Source organism: Pseudorasbora parva, chromosome 15 (assembly GCF_024679245.1).
Source record: "Pseudorasbora parva isolate DD20220531a chromosome 15, ASM2467924v1, whole genome shotgun sequence".
NCBI lineage: Eukaryota > Metazoa > Chordata > Actinopteri > Cypriniformes > Gobionidae > Pseudorasbora > Pseudorasbora parva.
This window is the reverse complement of record NC_090186.1, coordinates 4104025-4127255: the sequence shown is the minus strand read 5'-3', so window position 1 is coordinate 4127255 and position 23231 is coordinate 4104025. Positions and strand designations below refer to the sequence as shown.

The 23231-nt window shown below is 40.7% G+C and overlaps 1 protein-coding gene across 1 annotated transcript; it reads left to right on the top strand.

The window, feature by feature from the left end:
• Nucleotides 1–1670: 1670 nt before the first annotated feature.
• gabrr1 (gamma-aminobutyric acid type A receptor subunit rho1) lies at nucleotides 1671–20854 on the top strand. Its single transcript, XM_067418440.1, has 10 exons — nucleotides 1671–1926; nucleotides 4110–4160; nucleotides 7370–7476; nucleotides 9807–9874; nucleotides 11009–11232; nucleotides 16759–16841; nucleotides 16937–17077; nucleotides 18419–18571; nucleotides 18708–18898; nucleotides 20555–20854. Exons 1-10 carry the CDS (start codon nucleotides 1850–1852, stop codon nucleotides 20852–20854), a joined length of 1395 nt encoding a protein of 464 aa, XP_067274541.1. The 5' UTR covers nucleotides 1671–1849.
• The last annotated feature ends 2377 nt before the right edge of the window (nucleotides 20855–23231 follow it).

Genomic DNA, 23231 nt, shown 5'->3' with positions numbered 1-23231 from the left:
CCTTGGCCGCCCATGACCCTGTGGCCGGTTCTCCACTGTTCCTTCCTTGGAGCACTTTTGATAGATACTGACCACTGCAGACCGGGAACAGCCCACAAGAGCTGCAGTTTTGGAGATGCTCTGACCCAGTCGTCTAACCGTCACAATTTGGCTCTTGTCAAACTCGCTCAAATCCTTACACTTGCCCATTTTTCCTGCTTCTAACACATCAACTTTGAGGACAAAATGTTCACTTGCTGTCTAATATATCCCACCCACTAACAGGAGCCGTGATGAAGAGATCATCAGTGTAATTCACTTCATAATGCTATGCCTGATCTGTGTATATTCCCAGTGTCTTGTTTGGGCTTTTGTGTTTTTTTCTGTTTCTGTGCCATGTTTGTAGACTTTTATAGTTTTTTTTTAATGTTGATTAGTCCCTGTCTCATTACCTCTCGTGTATAAACAGCGCTTGTGTTTCTGATGTTTTGGTTTTTCTGTTTGGATTATTATTTAACTCCTGCACTTGTCTTGTATACACTTCTTCTTAGTATGCTTTCCCTGCACCCAGCCTTACAACTGCATTCCACAAAATTCTGCATCTTGTTTGCAACCTCAAAAGACAATCTGACATAATTCTGAATCATTCAGTATTGCATAAGCACTGGTGACTGTATGACTGCTGAAGGCAGTGTTTGTGATGTTGCTCAGAGATTTCAACGTTTCAAACTAATTGTCCTTTATGACGGAAAACCTTTCAGCAACAGCCCTACAATGGCACAATCAAAGTGGGCACAATGGAAAGGAATTAGACTAATCAATGGAGAAATCGATCAGTTAATCAGCTAGAACAAATGTGTTTGTGCAAGAGACACATAAATACACATGCAATTCATGCGAATGCTAAAGGAAAAGCGTTAAAGTTATTATATTAAACAGCCATGAAAACAGCGAATGATCTTTACAACTGTTAAAGAACAAAGAAAGGTTCGACTAAATGAACTCATACACATCGTTTCATCTTCAGTTGTGACACAAGGTTAATCAGATGTTGAATACATGCAACAAAAACAGAGTTAGAACAATGATTAGACATTTTGAAATATGATTACAATTTGTTTTATATTAACAAACCTTTTCAACAGGATGTGGTCCGCTGATGTAAAATACTGTGGAGAACAGGCATGTAATAAACAATTACAAGTTATTAACAAGGAAAATTATAAGTATTATTCAGTACTGGAGTTGGGGGAAGTTTCCTTTAGAAAATAAAATATTTATTTATAATTAAACATATAATTTATAATTATTCACATAAAAAATATTTTTATAATTATTCATTTATTTTGTTATGTACAGAAAGGCACAAATTCGTTCATTTCACGCATTTAAACAAGCATGCTTTTCATAGTTTGAGAAAATATGATTAAGCCTGCAATTTATCACAAGAAAAAAGCATGACTGTCTGCCAGGGACTAGATCTTTTAGCTCTTTTTCGATTTATACTTAATATAGCCCAATATCACGGATATGACTGCACATTGTATGCATTTTTTAACAACAGACATACCATTAGGAGGAAATTAGAACGATCTTTAGTGACTATACCACTGGATTATGTAAGATTAATTCAAATAGCACGTAATACCCACAGAACATTACATAATATACAGTCAGCAAATGCAGCAAAGGTCACCCTGTAACCTGCGAAAGCCCCTCCTGGAGTCAGCGAACAGCATCTGACCTTCAGACGCATCTGGACTCATGAGGGCATCAGATGGCACAGGCTCCCTAAAGCATGGCCGTCTGTGAGGGCGCACGGGCAGCGCTGTTGATTTGATCTGCGGGGCTGTGGGTTGATTTGGGCATCATGCACGCGGATGTCTGCTTTCTGCTCTGCGCGTGCTTCCTCTGCACTGGAGCGCTTCAGACCTGCAGCCAGACCAGGTGAGATTATCCGCACACCCGTGCATTCACCGGGCAGTCACGGCGAGATCCGCGCACCCGGGCATTCACCGGGCAGTCACGGCGAGATCCGCGCACCCGGGCATTCACCGGGCAGTCACGGCGAGATCCGCGCACCCGTGCATTCACCGGGCAGTCACGGCGAGATCCGCGCATTCACCGGGCAGTCATGGCGAGATCCGCGCACCCGTGCATTCACCGGGCAGTCACGGCGAGATCCGCGCACCCGTGCATTCACCGGGCAGTCACGGCGAGATCCGCGCACCCGTGCATTCACCGGGCAGTCACGGCGAGATCCGCGCACCCGTGCATTCACCGGGCAGTCACGGTGAGATCCGCGCACCCGTGCATTCACCGGGCAGTCACGGCGAGATCCGCGCACCCGTGCATTCACCGGGCAGTCACGGCGAGATCCGCGCACCCGTGCATTCACCGGGCAGTCACGGCGAGATCCGCGCACCCGTGCATTCACCGGGCAGTCACGGCGAGATCCGCGCACCCGGGCATTCACCGGGCAGTCACGGCGAGATCCGCGCACCCGGGCATTCACCGGGCAGTCACGGCGAGATCCGCGCACCCGGGCATTCACCGGGCATTCACGGCGAGAGTGGGAGGGAAATCCCGGAGAACGCGCGCTGAAGGGCAGACGGGTTTGGCGTGATTCGCGCGCGTGGGTTATTAACTATTCTTGTTTGTAGTTTAGCCATAGTTACAATAACTATACAAGTAAAAGAAACAATTTAGACTATTAACTATTTAAATTCAAAATGAAAAAAAAGAAAAGAAATGTATATGGATAAAAAATGCTAAGGCAAGGCAAAGTTTATTTGTATAGCACATTTTATACACAATAACAATTCAAAGTGCTTTACATCGAAATGAATTAAAATAGTGATGATAACATATGCATAAGAAATAAGAATACCATGTGTAAGAATTAAATAAAAGGACGTAAAGAGAAATAAAATAAAAATAAAATGGTGAGAAATACATCCCTTTGCCTGCTTCTAAAGTATATTTGAATACTCGTCTTTATTTAACCCTTGTAGTACCTTATGGACATTTTTTTTTTTTTTTGTTAATAATTTTTCCTGTGTTAACGCCAAAGCATACATTTTTGCACAGGTGTGTATTTTTATTAGGATTGGTGTATTCCACCCTCATTTGCTTTCATAAATCTATTTTACACTAGTAACACAAAATAATTCCTCTCAGGACCTTTTGGAGAAATATGTCCAAACCAAATATAAAAGCAAATATAAATCCCACTGCCATTTCATATAAAACCATTTTAATTTTCCATCAAAATGTAAATTTTAATGATTCCATTCTCTCAGGTTTGGCCTAAAAAGCAAATACTCATATTTTTCATGTTTTCTGTATATTATAAAGCTTTTTGGATGAATTATGCAGCTATCACTGTGTGGATTTGTGGATATGGATGTGTGTTTGTATGTGTGCAATAATAAACAAATACTGTGTGTATAATATTTGAGAGAGCAAAACTCCTCTGCTAATCACAAATCCAAACGCTGTGTACCGGTGGAGCTTAAGGCGGAAATCTGGTCCAGCGGCCAAACTAAATCTGACTTTTGGAGATATCAACCTCAGATTTTACACTTATGTAGATTTATGTAGTTTTGGATTTTTTTTAGCAGTTTTACAGTGCAACAAGTTTCATTATTTATATATATATATATATATATATATATATATATATATATATATATATATATATATATATATATATATATATATATATATATATATATATATATATATATAAAACAATGTTCATAAATCATTTTCATAAACGTAAAACTTTGGTTTTTCTTTTTTTAAACTTCGTCAATAATTCGTCAATGATCTTTGTCAATAATCGTATTAATATTTAATAAGTTATAAACACATTTGTCATTGTTGGTGTGAACTGCTACAGATGGTCATTTTCTGTTTGGAACATTCTCAAATCATGCAGAAAAGCACGATCATCACGAGCGCCGGCATCACAACAGCAAAAAGGGATACAAAGGGATACTAAAACTAGTGATCTCCACTGTACTTATGGGTATTAATATTAAAGATCATCATGCTTACAATCATGAATGTGTCTAATGAGTTATGTTCTGATATCTAATGATAATGTCACTTCCTGCATTTGTCAGATCCAAACGAGACACCACCAGAACCGAGAGAGAAGCTCGTAAACCTGGCAGGTAACAACTGTTCTGTCAAATTTATCTGTCATTTAATAGTATACTCCTTTAAAAAAAACATATTACCGACATGCATGAGTATAACGTTTAATTGAAGTAACTGCATTATTTTACATGCAAAGTTGCAAAAATGCATGTATTGTATGTATGTTTGTATCTCATTGATTCCCTGTGCTGTTTTTGGCATTTACTGATCCCCATTTTCCCACTTCCTGGGACTTATTTTGCCATTGTTTCTCCATAGTAACCTATGATTTTCACCTGTGTCTCGTTTAGTTTCTTGTTCGCCTGTTTGGATTTGGAGTTGTCTTTGTTAGTGGTCAGCGGTTTTTGTTCTCCCGTCTTGTTGAGTTGTTTGTTTTACTGTTGGAATTTGTCTTTGGACTGTGTCACAGCTTTAAGAGTCATTTTGGCATCATACCCTTAACTTTGTTGCTATAATATACGAAAATGGTTTTGTCTATCAACCAAAAATCCATAACTTTTTGTTGGCACGGTTTAAAGATGATACTATTCGATTTTGGTATGGCTAAGTTGGTATCTATGTTCTCTGCATGATTCAAGGCAAATTTAATCAAAAGTTAAGCATTTTTGGAAATTTCATTATAACTTTTGAACACAAGGGGGCGCTGCTCCTAAACATTTTGAGTACTTTCAGGGCATGGTGTTGAAGACACATGCCAAGTTTCATAATGATATGCCAATTTATTTGTAAAATATAGTTGTTGTTTTTTTGTATCGGTTTATTGTCCGTTAGCGTTCTTATTATTGTTCTTCCGTTTCTTCTTCCTCCGCTCTTGGGTCTATGGCAGCCTATAGAAACGTATAGTAAAAAGTTGTGCAATTTGGCACACTGATAGAGGTCAGTCCAAACATTCACCAAAGCACATTTAGAGTCTCTAACACAATCCCTCTAGCACCACCACATCTCCAAAGTTTGACGTATGTTGTGTGCTAATAACATTTGAACCATAAGGCCGTGTGTCCACCAAAGCTTTTTTTTTTTCTTCAGTTGAGACTCTTTGCTTGTTATGATACGGAAAATCCGCGGAAGTCTTACTAATTTCACAGGTAGTTTGTTTCTGTATTGATTCTATATAAAACTGCAGATCCAATGTAAAGTATTTGCTCTGGCTTTTGTTTTAAATCATTTTGTTACGTTATTATTGCTTGTTTTCATCTGATGACGACACGCAGAATGTGGCAGTTGGTCTGTGTTGTATTAGTCCCGCCCCTCCTCCACTGTGATTGGACGGCTGGGTGAAGAGTGACAGTGATGAGCGCCTCGTTTTACTCAAAGTTGAACATTCTTCAACTCTCGGCGACCAGTTAAAACCGCTGAGCGCTCAGCGCTTGAGCGTGAAATACTCGCTCAGCGCCTCGTTGCGCTCCAGGCGTTCTAAAAACGGGCGCTCTAATTGAAAACAATTGAAAACGCCAGCCAGCAGCGTGAAAAAACACTTTGGTGGACACACGGCCTAAGGGCTAGAAACTATTTTTTCCACCATTTTGAATTTTCAGAAAAACCTAATTTTTCCCAATCTCCTCGTAGGCCTAATAATATGTAACCAGATCATCTTCAGACCATCTTCAGACCATGCCAACAAAATGTACGGAATTCAAGTCGCTTCGTCAAACCGTTCTCAAATAACGCACAACTAATTCAACAAAGTGCCTGCCAAAATGAATATGAGGCTATATCTCTGCAATTCTTTAGCATATTATGACCAAATTTACTGTGTGTGATGACAACCATGACCTGAGACTACCTGCACAGTTTTGGTGAGTGCCACCTAGTGGCCAGGAGATATGAAAAATGGCTCTTTTTGCTTATAACTTCTAAACGGTTTGGCTACAAGTCATAAAATTCTCTTTAGATTCGGTGCAGCATGCAGAGTCGAACTATACCCAATTTTTTCCATATCAGCCATTTTGGACATCAGCCATTTTGAATTTTGTCAAAAAATGCTATATTTTACGAACACATTGCCGTTTCAGTATGAAACTTGGTGTGTGTATTCGGGACCATGCCTTAACAATACTGAAAATGTTTTGGGGCAGCACCACCTTGTGGTCAAAAGTTATAATCAAATTTCCAAAAATGCTTCTAACTTTTGATTAAATTAGCCTTTCAGTGACTCGGTCACTATTCCTTGGGTCATGCCGACAACACAGATACCAATTTTGTCATATTTGGCTAACTTCCTGTCCACCAGTTAGATTTTTATCTCAAAACGTACTTTTTTGAACTCCTCCTAGACAGTTTGTCAAAATGTTATGGATTTCGTGTCAATACACAAAACCGAATTTTTGAATACCGCAGCAACGAATTTGAGGTATGATGGCTCTTCAGCTGTATCTCTGCAATGATTTGACATATTGACACCAAACTTGTGTCATTGTCACCTCACCTTGACCCCACCACAGCAGTTTCCTAACAGTGCCACCTATTGGTAGCCTAGAAATCTAGATGCACCCTAGCGGCAGCAAATTTAATTTGCCCGCAAGTGTGGTCTAGCAACTCTCAATACCCTTCTGAGCTGTATTCCTCAGAATCTGGACGGCCCAATCACATCGTGTAGGTAGGCTATAGAGTCGGCGGGGGGGGGCCATAATGACGACGGCCGAGTTGCGTTTGTGTGCTTCTAGTAACACAGTCTTCTAGTAAACACAGAAACTGGCAAACGGCGGCGGTCTTTCGAATCAGCTCTGCCCGCGCCTCCGGAAGACTTGGAGTTAAGCTTTCCTCTGAGAAAAGAACAAAGAACGGCACTGAAGTCATTCTTAAAAAGGGAAGATGTGTTCAGAGTTTAGCCGACCGGATACGGCGAATGTTTAATCAGTCAGCGAGCTCCGCTTCACCTTCGTTGCTCTGGTTGGTGTAGCGCTATCCTATCGCGTGCAGAGGGAGTTTGAAAGACAACCGTTTATCCGCCCCTCAGATTGAGCCCTGTCTATGGTGAGTTTTCAGACCAAACATCTTGATGTGGGTCTGGCTTGTCAGGCTAACCTATTGGTTGAAAGTGATAAACCTTTAACTCCATATATTTGATTTTTCCAGCATTTTGCTTTACAAATATGCTTTTAATTGCTCATTGTTGCAGTTGGTCTGATGCTCTCAGACTCGTGCCTTCTTTGTGCTTGGCCACTTAATCGGTCCCCAATATTTTTATTTACCTCCTTTACCAGTTGATTTCTCTGTTTAATAGGACCTTAATGATGAGAAGTCCAGACGTCACAAAAGCTCCTGTCACAAAATCAGAACAACTCCTCAAGTTAGATGACCATGACTTCACCATGAGGCCAGGCTTCGGAGGTGAGACCAGAAGAATACTTTGAGATGAAAGCAAGCACTGACAGATGCGTTGGAAAGAGTTTCCGTTCTCACTAGAGGTAGAACTTATGGGCAGTTGTCTGAAAAATAAACATTACTTTATTGGCTTTATTTGTGGTGCATATGGACTAATAAGCAACCTCTGATTTTCATTGAATGCATTAATGGCAGATATGAAATACCAGATCTTAATAAACACCACAAGACTCAGACTTATGTAGGATTTGGACTGACATCACAGGCAATCAGCTTTGCATAAGCTCATGGCAGATTATGACACTGATTTACTGTGGCTCTGTGCCACGAGCATTCACTCATCGGTCTGTATCTTCACTAAAGTTCACACAAACTGTAAATACTACGGTCAGATCAAACCCAGATTAAGGGTTATGAAAATGAGGTCCCGTGTAAAAAAGGGACATTTAGTGTTTTTCACAAATTGTCTTTTGCCTTTTACAAGTGTCATGCTAATTATTTTTCTTAATGCAACACATATTCACTATTAACTAGAGACTTTCGCCTCAATAAACCCCTAATTCACTGCATATTATAGTTAGTAAGGTTGTTAAGTTTAGGCATTGGGTTTGATTAAGCGATGTAGAATATGATCATGCAGAATAAGGCATTAATATGAGCTTTATAAGCACTAATAAACAGACAATATCATAGTAATATGCATGATAATAAGCAACTAGTTAATAGTGAGAATTGGACCTTAAAATAGTGTTACGATTTTTTATAAACACAAACACAGAGATTTGCTAAAACAAATGTATAGTGAATCAATATAGATTTTAATAGTTGTCTTAGTTAATTAATATTACATTTCAGCTCATCTCTAGTGTTATGAAATATTGTAAGTGAGCTATAAAGCACAGACCGATCACCAAGAATGCAGATGATGATTGAATGGTCTATTACAAAAATGTACTTCAGTTTCAGTGAGGGTTTGTTTTTTATCTAATGCTGTATGTCAAGATAAAGTGGAACTGAAGAAATCAGAGTGTGAACATTTGCGAAATGTCACAAAATGGTCCAAAAGAGAGGGCCAGATTTACCAAACAGGGCAAATTAGCGTAAGCGCGAGAGAAATCAGGTTGAGATCCTCTGCATTTTTACGCTATAGAGCATCAACAATCCAGCAGGACAGCCTCTGCAATGGTGAAGAGTAGCCTAAGACACAAAAAGCTGGTAATTCTTCCTGAAACCTGCTGTCTTCTCCACGCACACACACGCAGCGCCCGTACAGGACATAATGAATTCAATCTCTCATCCTCCAGAGAAAAGATTAGAGGAGGGTGGTAAGCTGTTAAGTTCTGTAGTTGGACATCTATAAGCCGAGTCCACCACTTTAGGTACGAAAGCAGGGTTAGGGCGAAAAGAAACCTTTGTGAGCCCTGGAGAAAACTGCAAACAAGACAGGGCCTATAAGTCACCCACTTATCTTAGCGGTCACCAGAGCTACAAGTGCTTTCTGAAGGGAGAGAAACTCAACCCTATGCCTTCTAATGGCTCAAAAGTGTGTTTGGAAAGGGCCTCTAAAACCATCGACAAATCCCACTAAGGCACCATCTGCCAGGCCCCATTCATAAAGCGACTTATTAAAGGTTGTTGGACTGCCGTCTTGTTGGCAAAAGCAGAAATAGCTGCTAAGTATACTTTCAAAGTAGAAAAAGCCTTCCCTTTTTCCAGCAGATCCTGGAGAAAACATATATATGTCCCTCACTGAGCACTGAAAATGGAAAGTATGACTCCGCCCACACCATTCTTCATGCCATTTATTACTAATGAGTGAGGTGAAGAGGCTCGGGTACTAAAGCTTTTCACTACTGCCATAGTGTATGATTTTAGAAATAAATATGTTTTTATAGAACATTGATGGAGCAACATATTTTGTGAGAAAATAAATCATAAAAGTGGTTTATTTGTTTAAAAATCTTATAAATGTATGGGGTGAACAAAAGACAGAATTGATACAAATACTGCAGCTAAAATCATATGTTTTTAAAAGTGTCTAAGTTTATACTTGTTCAAACCAATCACCTTTTCAAAGTTTTAACTATTTTCTGTTTATTTTGATAAATAAAAGAAGTCATTTAAGTTCAATGTCATTAAGTTATGTAAATATATATGAATGTTATGCATTTTGTGGAGGCAACCATCCTCTGCTTTGCGTCTGGCGTTCTTTCCCTCTACGTCATGCATTTAAATCGTTTAATGCACATCTAGCCTTGGATTATCCTCTACTTTGTGTGTGCAGCTTTTGTTTGATGTGTTATGATTTAAAGAGGACAAATTGTGCTTGATTTCAGGTCCTGCGATACCTGTGGGTGTTGATGTTCAGCTTGAGAGTCTGGACACCATCTCTGAAGTTGATATGGTAGGTCATTGACACAGCTCTTGCATTATGTTTCTACCAAAATTACCCAGAACAATTTGTCCCAGGAACTTTTTTCCCCTGCTGTCTTATTCCATCGCGGTCTAAAGTGCTGTGAAGCTTCACAACTCTCCAGTTCCGGCTGGATTTCCTCCTCCTCATATAAGCTTAATAAAGCCTGAACCTCGTCGATGGTCCATCGGTCGTATTTTTCTAAAACTCAATTGTTGATTCAAACAGCAAACAGCTCTTACTGCACGCACCACAACAAACTTGGTGCTTAAGATAAAATGCAGCATGAACTCAACCAATCAGCATGTTCAGCACCTCACTCCCAAATGTTCCTGAAATTAAACTTCCCGACTTGAGACTTTCCGAGGGGTTCATTTAGACCCTGGTCCCTGCAAGGTGTGTCCAAACCTTGTGAAGACTTACAGAAAACATTTGACCTCTGTCATTCCCAACAAAGGGTATATAAACAAAGTATTGAGATTAACTTTTGTTATTGACCAAATACTTATTTTTCACCATAATTTGCTAATAAATTCTTTAAAAATCAGACCCATTCTGTCTCTCATAGTTGAAGTGTACCTGTAATAAGGTTTGTAGATGGGAAGGAAGGAGGCGGGAACCGGCGAACGCTCAACAAACTTTAATATACAAATAAATAAACAAAACGAAAGTAAAACCGCGGGCAGCCCCTCGCGGACGACTGCCCACAAACACATAATAACACGTAAAACAAAACATAACATAAATCCAGGCCTGGTCCTCTCTCCTCTTCCGCTGCCTTCGCTCCTACTTTTATGCTCCCGTCCCTTGGCCGCGAGACGAGACCGATGTGTCACGCAGCTGGTACTCATTACCACTCGTCACCGGCCGCTCTCGCGGTCCCTCGCCACGCTTGCCACACCACAGTACCTATGATGAAAATTACAGGCCTCTCTCATCTTTTTAAGTGGGAGAACTTGCACAATTGGTGGCTGACCAAATACTTTTTCCCCCAATGTAGCAAGAGCTCGAATTCCACATTTCCATGCCCCCTATATGCATTGTCTTCTTTCTGATTGAGGGCTCAAGGGCTGATGATTTTAATCAGTTGTTTCGATGAATGTATGACTGGATTGTATGTTGCAGGACTTCACCATGACCCTGTACCTCAGACATTACTGGAAGGACGAGCGACTGTCCTTTCCCAGCAACACCAACCAGAGCATGACCTTTGATGGCCGGCTGGTGAAGAAAATTTGGGTTCCCGACATATTTTTTGTCCATTCCAAACGATCCTTCATCCATGACACCACCACGGAGAACGTCATGCTCCGAGTGCATCCCAATGGCAAAGTGCTCTACAGCTTGAGGTAACGTCATGAATCACACTGATGATCTTGTGTTACAACAAAGCTCTGACATTTTATCCAGGCTTTGCTTTTTCTTTTGGTATTTAACCTTTGCCCTCTCAGAACTGTGGAAACGCCCAATTTAATCCCGATCAAAGCTCAAGAAACAGATTGCCAGCCATCAGAGGAGTTATGTTACGTCCAGCTTTGCTGTATGACATAGCTGAATCTGAATCTAATCAGTGGGAGAGACTCACAAAACGATCTCTAGGTTTCCATCTTTGATATGAACCAACACACTGGCATTTAGGATTTCCATGTTTGCCATATTCTAAATTTTTACCGATAAAGACCTGACTTCTCCAGGAGGAGCTGGTTTTGGTTCTTGCTTTAGATGAGTGAATATGTGGATTAATATGAGGGAATCTGTGGGATTAATGCAACCCACATGTCTATTCAGACACAAAGCTGGCTCATTGGTGAGCTTTAATCTCAGATCCATCCCATACACAGTCTGCTGGACAAAATGACTTTATTATTCTATGTATATCTCGACTTACAATCTATAAGTCGATCCGTTGTGTCAAGTCTTGCTCCTCTCTCTCAACCGTTTGATCCAGTATCTGTCCTTCTATCCCAGGCCAGATGGCTGATCCATAGGGTTTTCTATTAACAGTGCATTCAGAAAGTGTTCATCCCACTTTTCTTTCTTTTTATTTTTTTTATTTTTTACATTTTGTTGCATAACGACATTTCCAACAAAGATGATGACAGAAAAACTGAATAATGTATATACACCTATCAAACATAACATAATGACTGCTTTTTCATTTGTATCTTTGTTCTGTTGCTTGTAATTGGTTTATTATTTTAATAAATGCACTTTCCGAATTCACTCTTCTAACAAATCGCTCTAATTATTCTAAAATTATTAATTCTTTACAAAGTTATTTAAATCATCTGGTGAGTTTGTTTTCATATCTCAATATATATTGCAGAAAAACAAAATATCCCAATGTAAGTTTTTTCCTATATCGTGCAGCCCAGATCAGGCATAACATTATAACCTAATATTGCGTTGGTCCCCCTTTTGCTGACCCATCGAGGCATGGACTCCACTAGACCCCTGAAGGTGTGTTGTGGTATCTGGCACCAAGATGTTAGCAGCAGTTCTTTAAGTCCCGTAAGTTGTGAGGTGGGGCCTCCATGGATTGGACTTGTTTGTTCAGCACATCCCACAGATGCTCGATTGGATTGAGATCTGGGGAATTTGGAGGCAGAGTCAACGCCTCAAACTCGATGTTGTGCTGCTCAAAACCATTCCTGAACCATTTGTGCTTTGTGTCAGGAGCATTATCCTGCTGGAAGAGCCACAGCCACCAGAATACCGTTTCCATGAAAGGCTGAACATGGTCTCAGCAATGCTTAGGTAGGTGGAGCGTGTCAAAGTAACATCCACATGGATGGAGGACCCAAGGTTTCCCAGCAGAACATTGCCCAAAGCATCACACTGCCTCCACCGGCTCGCCTTCTTCCAATAGTGTATCAAGGGGTCATGTGTTCCCCAGGTAAGCCACACACACACACACACCCGGCCATCCACGTGATGTAAAAGAAAACGTGATTCCTCAGACCAGGCCACCTTCTTCCATTGCTCCGTGGTCCAGTTCTGATGCTCACGTGCCACTGTTAGTGCTTTCGGCGGGGTCAGGGGTCAGCATGGGCACCCTGACTGGTCAGCGGCTATGCCGCCCCATACACGACAAACTGAGCTGCTCTGTGTATTCTGACACCTTTCTATCAGAACCAGCATTAACTTCTGGAGCAGTTTGAGCTCCAGTAGCTCGTCTGTTTGATCGGACCACACGGGCCAGCCTTCGCTCCCCACGTGCATCAATGAGCCTTGGCCGCCCATGACCCTGTGGCCGGTTCTCCACTGGTCCTTCCTTGGAGCACTTTTGATAGATACTGACCACTGCAGACCGAGAACAGCCCACAAGAGCTGCAGTTTTGGAGATGCTCTGACCCAGTCGTCTAGCCGTCACAATCTGGCCCTTGTCAAACTCGCTCCAATCCTTACGCTTGCCCATTTTTCCTGCTTCTAACACATCAACTTTGAGGACAAAATGTTCACTTGCTGCCTAATATATCCCACCCACTAACAGGAGCCGTGATGAAGAGATCATCAGTGTTATTCACTTTAGCTGTCTGTGGTCATTATGTTATGCCTGATTAGTGTATATACACAGGTGTGATCAAGGGAACAGAATCAGACAGGTGCATCTAATCAGAAACCAAAGAAAACTAACAAAGGGATTAACAAGACTAAACTGACAAATGAACTAAAGCTATTCTGAAGCGAGTCGGTGGGTTTGTGTAAGAAAAATATCCATATTTAAAGGGGTCATAAACTGACTTTTTAATTTTTTATACGGTTGTCTGAGGTCAACTTATGGCGTTCGTGTGGTTTTTACATTCAAAAACATCATAACTAATAAGTAATAGTCTATTGTTTTGAGGCTCTCTCCTGACCGCTGGGTTTTGATGGGCGTGTCACTGGAGACTTGAAAGTAAACGCTCACGGCTAGGATTGGAGAAGATTTGCATATTTAATGAGCTTCAGCTCCCCTCAGTACATGTTGGAATCATCTGGGGAAATGCTCAGAGGACTCGCAAAATATCTTTATCAAACAAACACAATGATTTATCTGTCATCCACCCACGACTGACTGGAATGTTATTTTTGTATTAGCCCACTTAGCTCGCCTGATTGGTGGATATTACTGCGGACACACACACACACACACACACACGTGTTCGCACGAGCGCCCACACAAACGAACGAGAGCGCACTCGCACACACCCACACACACAGGCGAGCGCGCCCACACACACACACACACACGAGAGGCCACACACACAAACAGTGAAAGGAATATTATTTCACTATTTAGCCCATCTGTAAAACACATCTCTGTGATGTTGGCCTTTACCCTGGCTCATAAAGTTACAAGTTCGAGTCTGATCACGAGTGAACCAATAACATCTTCTTCACCCTGTGACAGCATGCTAATATGTAATCAAGAGATTTCAAATGATCTGTGACAATGCCACACTAACACATATAAAAAAGTGTTAAGTGTGTGTTCAGAAGGAAGCTTATGTATTCTCTTCGCCATGTTTATAGCTTGGTAGATCCTTAGCTCCATGAGTCGGTGGGTGGGGCTACAGAAGCAGGTGGGTGGGGCTACAAAAGCAGGTGGGTGGGGCTACAGAAGCAAGTGGGTGGGGCTACAGAAGCAGCGTACACATTTATCTGTAGAGGCGGAGTTTCCCCCTCCTGTGACATCATAGATTAGTATATATCTGAGAGCCTTATATATATATATCATTGGCTCAAGGGAAAGTTGATTTCTCAGTTCATCACCCCTTTAAAATTAAATATATATAATATATATTAAGTAAAATATCAAGCTTCCTCCAGACCACCTTCTGTATTCAACTCACGCAGAAAGTGTAACGCCTCTCGCAGCTCAAAAACATTACGCTATGTCTGACATCATTGTCGAGCCAGTTACACTTTTTCCGTAAGTTGAATACAGAAGGTGGCCTGTCAGGAATGAAGTCAAAGTTTCTGAATGAGGCGAGGAAAAGAGATCACAATATTTGTTATACATGAACAAAGTGGATTCTCCTACTTGTGTCACAGTACACCAGGAACTCTGCTTGACCTGAGGTGGCACAAGCTCCTGAAAAAGCAGCTGGATCAAATTAGTCTTGAATAAATGAATGGCTCAAGGCAGGCTGCCTTCTCCTAAAATAAGTGGCATTTATATTGTGGTCGCTTTTCCTCACCTCATCCAGAAACTTTGACCTCAAAATTATTTCATTAATTCCTCACCCTCATGTTGTTGGACACCCGTAAGACCTTCGTTCATCTTCAGACACAAATGAAGATATTTTAGTTAAGGCTTCAGAAAGGCCTCCATTGGCATTCAGTACATTCCCACTCTCAAGACCCATAAAGGCACTAAACACATCGATACAAAGTCCATCTCACTACAGTGGCTGTACAATCATTTTACAATGTGACCAAAATAGTTTTTATGCGCAAAAAAAACTAAATAATGACTTTATCCGCCAAGTTATTGTCTTCTGTGTAGGTCTCTGATGGGTACTCCCACGATAGCGGCTCCTCCTCTTCCGGGTCACGTATTGAACGGCGGATCTGTGTCATATTCTCGCGCATGCGTCAAGTTCACGTCAATAACTTATTGTCGTTATTTTGATTTTTGTGCGCACAATAACTATGCTTGTCGTATTGTAAAATGATTGTACAGCCCCTGTAGCGAGATGGACTTTGTATCGATGTGTTTAGTGCCTTTATGGGTCTTTTGAGTGGGAATGTACTGAATGCCAATGGAGGCCTTTCTGAAGCCTTTCTCAGCTTTCAACACTAATATCTTCATTTGTGTTCTGAAGATGAACGGAGGTCTTACGGGTGTCCAACGACATGAGGGGAAGGAATGTGAACTAACCCTTTAAGGCAAGTTGCAGTGTTCAAAATGTGCCCATCAAGATATTCACAGATCTTAACTTTATGTCCAGGGTTAGTGCAAAGTCGCCCGATTCTTGACAGCGGCATTGACTGCATCTTACAAATAAATGTCAAAGCTGAGGACAGGGTGGGATATTTGACACTTCTTAAAGTGCATCAGTGAAAGGCCTAAGAGGTTGAAGAACTGCTTTCACTGTTCCTCAAACCATAATATCGGCTCTTTTGGCATCAGATGACATTTATTTTGGTCTTCCACCTGCACAGCCAACAGCCTGCAGCTGCTCTAAAAACCCTTCCACCATCATGAGATGAATTCCAGTGAGTGGGTTCACCACGTAAGAGTTTATGGTCTGGGAGGGGGAAGTCTTTCTGTTTCTTGGCCCACTGATATTCAAGCCTTGGTTATCTGGTGAATGCAGATATGGGTTTTCTAAGCCTTGACACTAAGGGTTGGGAATCGATCTCAAAAAGAAACGATTCATTGGTTCTGAAGCGTTGGGAATCGATTCCATCGTGGGGAATTGATTCCTCTTTAAGAGCCTTTTCAGTTCAACAAATCTAATCATTATTTTAGCCTCTCGCTCTCTAATAGTGACTGGAAGTGGGATTCATTTCGACGAACAGATTCTTTCGGATGGTTTGTTTCATTGAACCAGTTAAAAAAAAAATTCAGCGGTTCTTTTATGTCATTGCATAATAAAAACGTACGGTCATGCAGAATAAGGCATTAATATGTGCATTATAAGTACTACTAAACAGCCAATATCATAATAATATGCATGCTATTAAACAACTAGTTAATAGTGAGAACTGAGCCCTAAAATAAAGTGTTACTGCAAATTTTAATCATATAAATGATTTCATGTTTTTTTGGCTGCACTGCGGCTGAAGTCCAGACGGGGCTATAACAAATCACTAAAATAAACAGTTTCTATATAGTGTATTTACTCTATATATCTATGACACAAGTTTTAATACACTCTCAACAGGGTCACAGTCACAGCGATGTGCAATATGGATCTCAGCCACTTTCCATTGGACACACAGACCTGCTCGCTGGAGATCGAGAGCTGTGAGTCTAAACACAGCATGAGTGATTTGACTGAATTAAACCTTTCGAGTCTCAGTGAGTTCATACTGTATGTACTTGTGTTATTTTCTTTGCAGACGCCTACACTGATGACGACCTCATGCTGTACTGGAAGAGAGGAAACAAATCTCTGCAGACGGATGAGAAGATCTCTCTGTCTCAGTTCCTCATTCAGGAGTTTCACACCACCACAAAACTCGCTTTCTACAGCAGCACAGGTACTGATGATTAGATCTCCGGTACGGTTAGAGCAAAGCTTCCCAAACCTGGTCCTGGGGTGCCTCAACAGGACACATTTTGGATGTCTCTCACATCTAACAACAATTATAAGTCTCTAATAATGAGCAGATGAGTTGAATCAGGTGTGTTTGATTAGGGAGACATACAGAGCTCCAGGATAGGCCTTTTTATTAACACTCATCCTCACCTTTGGTCATGTTGACCCAAAACGTTTTTTTTTTTTGTGTTCAGAATTGAGTGTTAATCAGAGTGGTCCAAGACCTGCACAATTTTTTTTTACTGGATTCAAGGAGATGTGCGGTTGAAATCTAAAAAAGTAATAAATCCTTTCCTCAAGGGTCAATTTGACCCCCTTAGGTATGAATGTAATGTAATGAATGCTACATTATAAAAATGCTCAAAATTCAAACATGAAATTCTCAAACTTTACCAAAAAATGATTTGATAATGTCTGCATGTGAATCTGAATGCATTCTGAGAAAACTGACTTTAGCTCATTCGCTCGATATAGAGCTATAAGAGTCATCAAATATCATCTTATATTATTCTTTTCCACAAGAGGTGAGTAGAGACACCCAATGTGAGATATTTTGAGCTGAATTAAAAGGGTTATGCATGAAATGATGGAGTTATTTTGAATTGAATTTGACAGAATCTGCTTAAATTATATTTATATATTATTTATTGATAAAATCTAGTAATTTAAAGGTAAATAAAAAAATAATAACATTAAAATTTTTAAAATATTAGAAAATTCAGTGGCGTTCTTTGTTTTTTTTTCCAAAGAAAAGCTTAACTCCAAGACTTCCAGAGTCGCGGTCAAAGCTGATTCGAAAGACCGCCGATTGTCAGCTTCTGTGTTTACTAGAAGCACGTGCCGTCATTGTGTTAAGCCCCGCCCACTGACTCTATACACAATGTTATTGGCCCGACCAGAGTTTGGTTTTTCCAACTTGCAATCCAACGGAGAGTTGCTAGACGACACTTGCTGGAAATTACATTTTCTGCCGTCTTTCATGCGGAGGGAAAAATTATCTATATAGACGAAACCACTTTTTGTCCCAGACTGTAAACATGTTTTTTTTCTGCTGTAAAGTTGGGCATTTTAACATGAGACTCAATGAGATTCTGCTCCTTTGGGAGTTTGCCCCTGGAGGACAGTCGATGAATTACAGTTTAATTCACTTCCGTGTTGGCTTCCAGAGAGATAGCCTTCCGAAAAGTTTCCGCTTGGTTTTCAGACCCCCAAAACATGTTGATATGTAAATGAACAGCCAAAATGAATACACTGCAAATTTTTCCCCTTCGATCTCCTACAGGTTGGTACAATCGTCTATACATCAACTTCACTCTGCGTCGTCATATCTTCTTCTTCCTGCTTCAGACTTATTTTCCCGCCACTCTGATGGTCATGCTGTCATGGGTGTCCTTCTGGATCGACCGACGAGCTGTTCCTGCCAGGGTTCCTCTGGGTGAGATGTTTTAAATGAATCATGCAGCGAACCATTGAATACGACTAACGAAATGTTATGAAATAATGGCTAATGACCAAATGACATTTTGCAGCATGCACCTTTGAATAAACTGCTCAGGCTGATCTCTTTGTAGGCATTACGACGGTGCTCACCATGTCCACCATCATCACTGGAGTGAACGCCTCCATGCCCAGAGTCTCCTACATCAAAGCCGTGGACATTTACCTGTGGGTCAGCTTCGTCTTTGTCTTTCTCTCTGTGATCGAGTACGCCGCTGTCAATTACCTGTCCACTTTGCAGGAGCGCAAAGTACAAAGCAACAGGGTAAGCTAAGACAGTTTAGCTAGTGTGAAATCAAGAACAAAAAAACTTTATCCACAAGCCATTAGACCCCTGAACAACACAATAAACTCTACACTGTAAAACAATTCAGGTCTCCAATTGAACATTTTCAAGTGAATAATCACATCTAACTTTTTCAGTTGAATTTCTATTAATTAAATTGCCTCAATTCACAGAATTTTTTACAGTGTAACTACTTTCTTCAACATGACCCTCACTGACTGTTACCCTGATGTTTGCACAATGGAGATTTTCGTGTATTTAGTCTGTATATATACTATATTGCATAGTTTTGTGTAAGGGAGACTTGCCAAGTTCTATTTAATTGTGTGGTCTAAACCGTGGTGTATTTACTGTGCACATGAAAATAAATCTCTTGATCTTTCTTGAAACTTTTGACAAAATATTAAAAAAAAACTATTTGTATGTTTTTTATTGTATTTTTATTATGTTTGATACTTCAGGCTTTTATGGAGCTAAAACGAGCTGATAAAAAAATGTGATTACACTTTTTTTTTAATGAGTGTTAGAATTAGGGTTAGGGCTAGAATAAGTTGACATGTAGTTGCAAAGTTACTTATAATCACTAAAATATAATTTGAGGGACTGACATATAATAAGCAGTTAGTTGACATGTAGTTGCAGTTACTTAAAGTCAACAACATTTTCAAAGGGGTCCATCAAAATAGTGTTAGCAAATATGTAATTTGCATTTAGTTTCATTATCAAAGCGCTGTAGTTTTTATTGTGAAGGGCAAAACAAAATAAAGAGAGATAAACAAATAAACATTCCCTTAAAAGCCGGATGGATTATATTTGATTTTCATATTGTAATAAAAAAAAGATCTATGGATAATTAAGTAAACCTAAGTTGCTTTAGTCCAGCGTGTTTATCTTAAAACATCACTAACAAAATGTTATTCTTATGTCTACATCAGTAAAAAATGTCACAGCAAAAAGACACGTCATTTTATGAATCATACAAAAGGCCAAATGTAATGCAGTAGGCTTTATAGGTGTAACCGCTAGTGTGTCTTTTGAGATCAGGGGAGTGAGGTTTACACGCACAGCTGTTACTGGCCTATGACCATAACACTCACCTCCCCTAAACCTCACTACCAACCGGGTCACGGCACCAAATGCAACCGATCCTACTGACCCTCTGAGCTGGATTTGAACCGTAGTCTCTGGTGTGGGTGGCGGATGCTCTAACAAAAAAGGGCTAAAGGTAGAGCCCCTTTTGAGATCAGGGGAGTAAGGTTTACACGCACAGAGTAATCTTTATATCCGTTAAACTCGCCCCCTTAAACCTCACACACATCTGGGTCACGGCACCAAATGTAACCCGTCCTACTGGCCCTCTCTAAGCTGGATTTAAATTGTGGTCTCTGTGGTGTAGGAGAAGGGAGCTCTAACAAAGAATACTAAAGGTAGAGCCCCTTTTGAGATCAGGGGAGTGAGGTTTACACGCACAGCTCTTACTGGCTCTTACCTTACTCCCATCCGGGTCACGGCACCAAATGCAACCGGCCCTAAATTATATCTGATCAATGTGATGGAAATGTTATCTGAACAATGTGATTTAAATTCAGAATACGTACTGTAATATTACATGTACTATGTGCTTGTATAATCCAGCAGTTGCCGTGCACATGTGGAATGACCCATCCTGGTCAGATGATGATGAGCAGCAGCTACAGTGACATGGACATGATGACCACAGGAAACTATGGCATGTCGGAGCTGAACGGGGACAAACAGGAGCAGTTCCTGGTCCATCTGGTCATGGATAACGAGCAGGGAGCTCAAAGACCTGTTGTAACCTCAAACAGCAGCTTATTTATAGACACTCATGCCATAGACAAATACTCACGGGTTATCTTCCCTGGAGCATACACACTCTTTAACATCATATACTGGTCCATCTACTTGCAGTGACTGCTGCTCCTTTACTATATGACGTTTGACAAAGTCTTGGGAATACAAATTATCTATGAAAAAATAAGTTGGTTCTCTTTTATTATCCTCTTTTATAATCCATTTTTGCCACTCAACAATAAAAGAATACATGTGACTGTATGTGGGCAGTTGGTCTCTCCTCAAAATAAAGTTTTATTTCTTATATATTTTAGAATATAGACTAGCTCAATAAATTGCCTATTCATATAGTAATTTGATTATTAATTTAAAGTAAATTGCAGAAATTGTACTGATGCAACTGTCCTCACCATGAACCATAAAATACAGAAATGTAACAAAATGATCAACATACTGTAGATTAAGGGGTTACGTAGGGCACGAGGTTCAACACGACACCATATTGGCCAGCCTTGCTTACGGGGGAGCTGTCAGAAGATTGTACATCAAATTAAAATGCTCAACATGCATGCAATACCACCAACACATTCTCTTATTTTGCCAACTGGCATCACCTAGTCCGGCACTAGTCCGGATGGGCACTTCTAGTCTTGGAGGGGCCAATGTCCTGCAGAGTTTAGCTCTAACCCTCATCAAATACAGCTGAACCACCTAAGCAATGTCTTCAGGATTACTAGAAGGCTACAGGCAGGTGAGTATTATCAGGGATGAAGCAAAACTGTGCGGGACAGCGGCCCTCTAAGACTGAAGATTCCCACTCCTGAACTAGTCCATGACTGACCAGGTTTGGTGCCGTTTTGACCTCATTCATAGAACATCAGCGTAACCCTCCATTTCTATTCCATCCGGTCAACATGCCACCATATGGGTCAACAGTTTACTGAATAAAGTCAGGAGTGGGGCCATGACTACTGGAGACAGACATGAGTTAAACTCAATCCTTTATTTAACAGTCTGACATCATGATATTCTAACGTGAAACCAGTGATTAAACAGTAAACGGGTACAGAGACAGAGCGACACGCATCATAATCTGAAAGCCACGCTTACCGTGGGGGAAACAAACCAACCGTCTCCATTGACTTTCTAGTGCGGGAAATGGTCCGTTTCTGACTTTGTCATTTCTGACTTATTACAAAAAAATCTAACATGTACAGAAAACAAGCTAAAAAACCCAGAACCAAAAACCCTGAAGTGTTTATAAGCTGTTGCCCCCATAAAATGAGCGTTTAAGGACACAAAAGTGGATACAGGCTATTAAGACGCATGACATGTCATATTACACTGAAAACTACACACAATAGAGGGGAAAGTCATCAGCGACAGCAGATATAAAATATAAAACTGACATTTGGATATTGGACCAAATGTTTACTGCACACATAGGCATAGTGAGGCAAACTGAGTGTCAGGATCCCAAAATTTCCCCATTTTTCCTGCTGAAGCTTCACATCTTATCGCCTGTATTCACTTTTGTCTCTTTAAACGCTCGTTTTTGGGGTCGACAGCTTATAAAAACTTAGTTTTGTGTTTTTTTTAGCTTGTTTGCTGTAACACCCTGTCACATATCAGCTGTTAGAGATTGTTCTGTTTTTTGTTATAAGTCAGAAAAGACAAGGTGACCGCTTCACACAATACAAAGTCAATGGAGAGAGTTGGATGCCCCCCCCCCACCATGTGGGCGTGGCCTAAATACGCTCTGTCTCTATGTACACACCCTGAACAAAAACTAAGTGTTTGGGGACTTGTAACCTCACCTGATTGCAGGACAGAGGTAGCTCAGAAAGATGCCACATTCAGGCAATTAAACCGACCAGATGTAAGCGAGGAGGTCCAGTCTGATGCTGCACAGATCTCTTCTAAAGGCACACCTTTGAATAGTGCCCAGTCTTTTGATGAAGCCTTGCCCTGCACTGACAAATAGCAGACAAATAGTAGCTCTATCTGCTTTATGGAGTGAGGTCAAGCTATATATCTTCTCATGGCCTTGACTGGGCAGTTTAGTTGCTTCCGGGCTGCTTCCTCCGAGACATGAGGAGGTGCATGAAAGGGTCCGTGGGCAAGAATGCATGATTTGAGATGGGTCCATCCTCTTCATCAAGTCTCAAGCATGCTGGGTGCACAGAGAAGGTATGCAACTCCCTTACACACCTTGTCTCCTTGCAGAAGAAAGGATGTTTTTAAAGAAAGAAGCTCTGGATTTAAAGAGGACAAAGACTCAAATGGAGGCTTTTCCAGGTCTTTTCTAATACAATCTGCAAATCCCATAGGGGATCATATGTGAACGTGAAGGGCACAATCTCCTGGTGCCTTTTAAAGGGGGGGTGAAATGCTGTTTCATGCATACTGAGCTTTTTACACTGTTAAAGACTTGGATTCCCATCCTAAACATAGACAAAGTTTCAAAAACTAATGTTGGACGTTTGATGGAGTATTT